At 45.7% G+C, this 3997-nt stretch overlaps 1 protein-coding gene across 1 annotated transcript; it reads left to right on the top strand.

The window, feature by feature from the left end:
* The first annotated feature begins 1114 nt into the window (after positions 1-1114).
* LOC110038198 (U-box domain-containing protein 1-like) lies at positions 1115-3400 on the top strand. The gene has a single exon (XM_020742969.1). The coding sequence runs from the start codon at positions 1333-1335 to the stop codon at positions 3373-3375; it is 2043 nt and encodes a 680-aa protein (XP_020598628.1). The 5' UTR covers positions 1115-1332; the 3' UTR covers positions 3376-3400.
* The last annotated feature ends 597 nt before the right edge of the window (positions 3401-3997 follow it).

The raw sequence follows: 3997 nt of genomic DNA on the forward strand, positions 1-3997 counted from the left end.
TTCATCATGTCCTCAAAGCACTATCCTCTAGATGACTGCCTTTAGTAGCTCTCATTCTTCTCGTAGCATCCCGTAGAAGAACTAAGAAAATAAGAGAACTAAGCGTACATTCAAAAATAGATCTTCAAAGCAATAGAAAAACCTATACACTATATGGTTCTTCTAGGGCCTAGTGGATCGAGCCCATTCACCATATATTTGAAGCATTGACCTTAATGGGATCGGCCATACACACTAACCTTACCCATGGAGATGATGGCTACAAGACTTGCCTCTCAGAAAAACTTAGTGATCTCGTTTATCGAGTGCCTCAGTGTGTTAGAGTTTACAGGAGCTCCTCCGACTAAACCTTCTTATACTTGTTTTTCACGTGAGCTTTTCCGAGACTCCGGCCAAGTTTGTCCATGCTCCTCGAGCTCGTCTGCACCCAACGAGCTCTCCAATTGAGCTTGCTTGTATCCATCAAGCTATGTCATTAAATTTGTTGAACACTCCTTTACAACACAATGACAATTATGTTTCATCGTCCTCCACACCTATTTGTTGATCTTCTGACGTCCATACCTAGGGTTTTATCAACAAAGACTCTCAGCAGGCTCCATATAACACAACCATGAACATTATAGAAAGTGCTAAGCAAATTATAACACTTCTATATTTTTTTCTTATATATAAGAAAATGCTATTTGAACACTCTTAATACCAAGATCATAAAATATATATATTTTTTAATATTACACGATAAAAATTAATTTTTTTTTGCACAAAATATAAAATTCATACATGTTTGAAAATATTTACTTGATAAATAAAATAATCGCCACATTTAAATATTTTTTAACATTGACCCAAATAGTGGACTTTAAAAAAATTATAATATTATTAACTTATGTATACCTATTTAATTTTTTTTAAATTTTAATTATTTTTTATTTAAAAAATGTATTTTTACATACTTGCCACATAGTTCTTATATATTTATACAGCCAAAATCTAAACTTTCTATTTACATATATACCATTGAAATCTCTAAAATATTTAAGTTTTAGAGGTATTTATATAAATATAAATTTCTATTAAAATAAAAAAAACAGTTTTAAGAATTTTCGCCTTTACACGAATATTTCCCCCATTACCAGACTGGCCGAGGTTTCCCTTCCTCCATATGGCACCTCCTCGTCTTCCCGCCATTGTCGTCCCCCTCACTACCTCCAAACACTAAACTTTCAACCCCCAAATTCTTAATTCCCTCCTCGTTACACCCAATCCAAACCAAACCTAACTATCCATCTCCATTCCCCTCTCTCCACCTTTCTCCCTGCTCCATTCACCATGAACCCACTGCTTCACCCACCTCCACCGGAACCCACCGCCGGAGTTCCCCTCTCCGGCCTCCTCCCACCAGACTCACTAATTGAATCTCTTCTCCAGTCCTCCGCCGATCTCACCGCCTTCGACTCCCTCCCTCTCCTCCAAACCCGCAACACCACCGCTGCCGTTGCGCGCGCCAGGCTCATCTCCTCCTTCCTCGAAGACCTCCATGACTCCACCAGACGCAGCAGCGGCAGATCTCTCCCTCCCTCTTCCATTCTCTGCCTCACCGAGCTGTACTCAGTCATCCGCCGGACAAAATCCCTCCTCAACGATCTCTCCTCAGGAAGCGCGTTATGGACTCTGCTCAATGCAGAATCCTTCGCAAAACGCTTCCTTTCCTCCACCAACGAGCTCATGGCGGCGCTCGATATCCTCCCTCTCAGTCTCCTCCCCATCTCCCAGGACATCCGCGAACAGATCGAGCTTCTCCACCGTCAGACCAAACGCGCCGCCACCGCAGGCGGCGGGGCGTTTGTTGACAGCCGGGAAACCCATCTCCGCGAGGAGCTTCTCTGCATCATGGCGAAAGAGAAGGGATTTCTCGATTTCAACAAGGTGGAAGAAATCATGAGCAGACTTGGATTACGAACAGCCGCAGCTTACCAGGAGGAAATCAAACGGCTTGAATCCGAAATCCTCAAGCAAGCAGGGACTGGTGGTCTCATGGCTGTTTCCAACATAAATAATCTCATATCCTTCGTCTCCTATTGTAAAAACATCATCTTTCGTTGCAGCCAGACAGACCCCATTCCCAAAGTCCTCAGCCGATCGTCTTCCTGGTCTGTAGCGACATCGCAGCCTATCGTCAACACTATCCCCGACGAGTTCCGGTGCCCTATTACTCTTGATTTAATGAAGGATCCGGTGGTTTTGGCCTCCGGCCATACTTACGATCGGAGCTCCATTTCCCGGTGGTTGAAATCCGGCCATCAAACCTGTCCGAAGAGCGGACAGAAACTGAGTCATATGGCATTAATCCCAAACTACAATCTCAAGAGTCTCGTCGAGCAATGGTGCACAGAGCACAATTTTTCCCCCACTCCGTCGCATCGACCTCCCAATACAGCGGTCGTCACTACCGATCATATCTCAGAAACCCGCGCGGCCATCGAGGCGGTGAGAATGACGGCGGAGTTTCTAGTCGGAAAACTAGCGATGGGCTCGCCGGAAACACAGAGACAAGCGGCATACGAACTCCGGCTGCTCGCCAAATCCGGCATGGATAATCGCCGCATAATAGCAGAAGCCGGCGCAATCCCTTTCCTCGTCACTCTCCTCGGTTCCCGCGATCCCCGCACGCAGGAGAACGCGGTGACCGCTCTGTTAAACCTCTCCATCTTCGAGAACAACAAAACCCTAATAATGGCCGCCGGAGCGATTGAATCGATCGTAAAGGTGCTGCGGGATGGGGAAATGATGGAGGCTAGGGAAAACGCGGCGGCGACCATTTTCAGCTTGTCGATATTGAACGAATGTAAGGTGCAGATCGGGAAGAGAGTGGAAGCAGTGGTGGGGTTGGTGGAGCTGTTGAAGCAGGGCACGCCGGCTGGGAAGAGAGACGCGGCGACAGCTCTGTTGAATTTGGCTGTTTATGATCCGAACAAGGCGGCGGTGGTGGCGGCGGGGGCGGGGCCGGGGCTCGAGCTATTGATGGATGAGAAAGCGGGGATAACGGACGAGGCGCTGGCGGTTCTCGCGGTGCTTTGCGATTGCAGGGAGGGGATGAGGGTGATAGGGGAGAGCAAGGTGGTGGTGGCGATAATGGTAGATTTGATGAGGTTCGGGTCGGAGAAAGGGAAGGAGAACGCGATTGCGGTGCTGATGGGATTGTGTAAGGATGGGGGAGCGGAGATGGGGAGAAGGTTGCTGATGAATGCGAGGAGCGTGCCGTCGCTGCAGAGTTTGGCGGCTAGTGGATCCATGAGAGCGAGGAGGAAGGCGAATGCGCTGCTGAGATTGCTTAATAGGTGCTTCTCCCAGTCTAATTCCGCTCCGGCGTGATGAAGATGATGGTCAGTTTTGTCAAAGTTGGTACCTTTGGTGAATAACATGAATTGGTTTGGAGTTTTTTTCCTTTTTTTTTTTTTTATGTACATTTTGTATGCTGTTTTTTGACCTGTGTCAGATGGGAAAAAAGTGGTTTTTATTTTTTATTTTCCTATTGATATAGTCTGATTATAGGCTCTCCAATCTTGGATGAGGAGCTCCTATTGATAGAATGAGATTAAGTTATTGAGTAAAGTGTGAGTCGTTGTAACTTGATAGATAGTTAGTTACTTGAGGAGAGAATCTTTTAGGGTGAATTTAAGGCTTTATTGTATTGTTTAGGGTTAAAACGTGATGAGGTGCTTCGATGGTGTTTGTGCGATGGTTGGGGATGGCGAGTAGGGCTGTAAACGAACTTGAGCAGCTCAGGTTCGGCTCGTGTTCGAAACCGGCTCATGAACAGTGTGTTTGTGTTCGGCTCGATTTATATATTCGTGTTCGTGTTCGGTTCGAAATTGACTTGTTAAAATTAAACTGAAAAAATAGATGTAGAGTGCTAGATTCGAACCTGTATCAGATATATGCAAAATAATGTGGATAACCACATTGCCACAAGAGCAGTTACGATTTAAACATA

This window comes from Phalaenopsis equestris, unplaced genomic scaffold, assembly GCF_001263595.1.
Source record: "Phalaenopsis equestris unplaced genomic scaffold, ASM126359v1 Scaffold232142, whole genome shotgun sequence".
Classification (NCBI taxonomy): domain Eukaryota; kingdom Viridiplantae; phylum Streptophyta; class Magnoliopsida; order Asparagales; family Orchidaceae; genus Phalaenopsis; species Phalaenopsis equestris.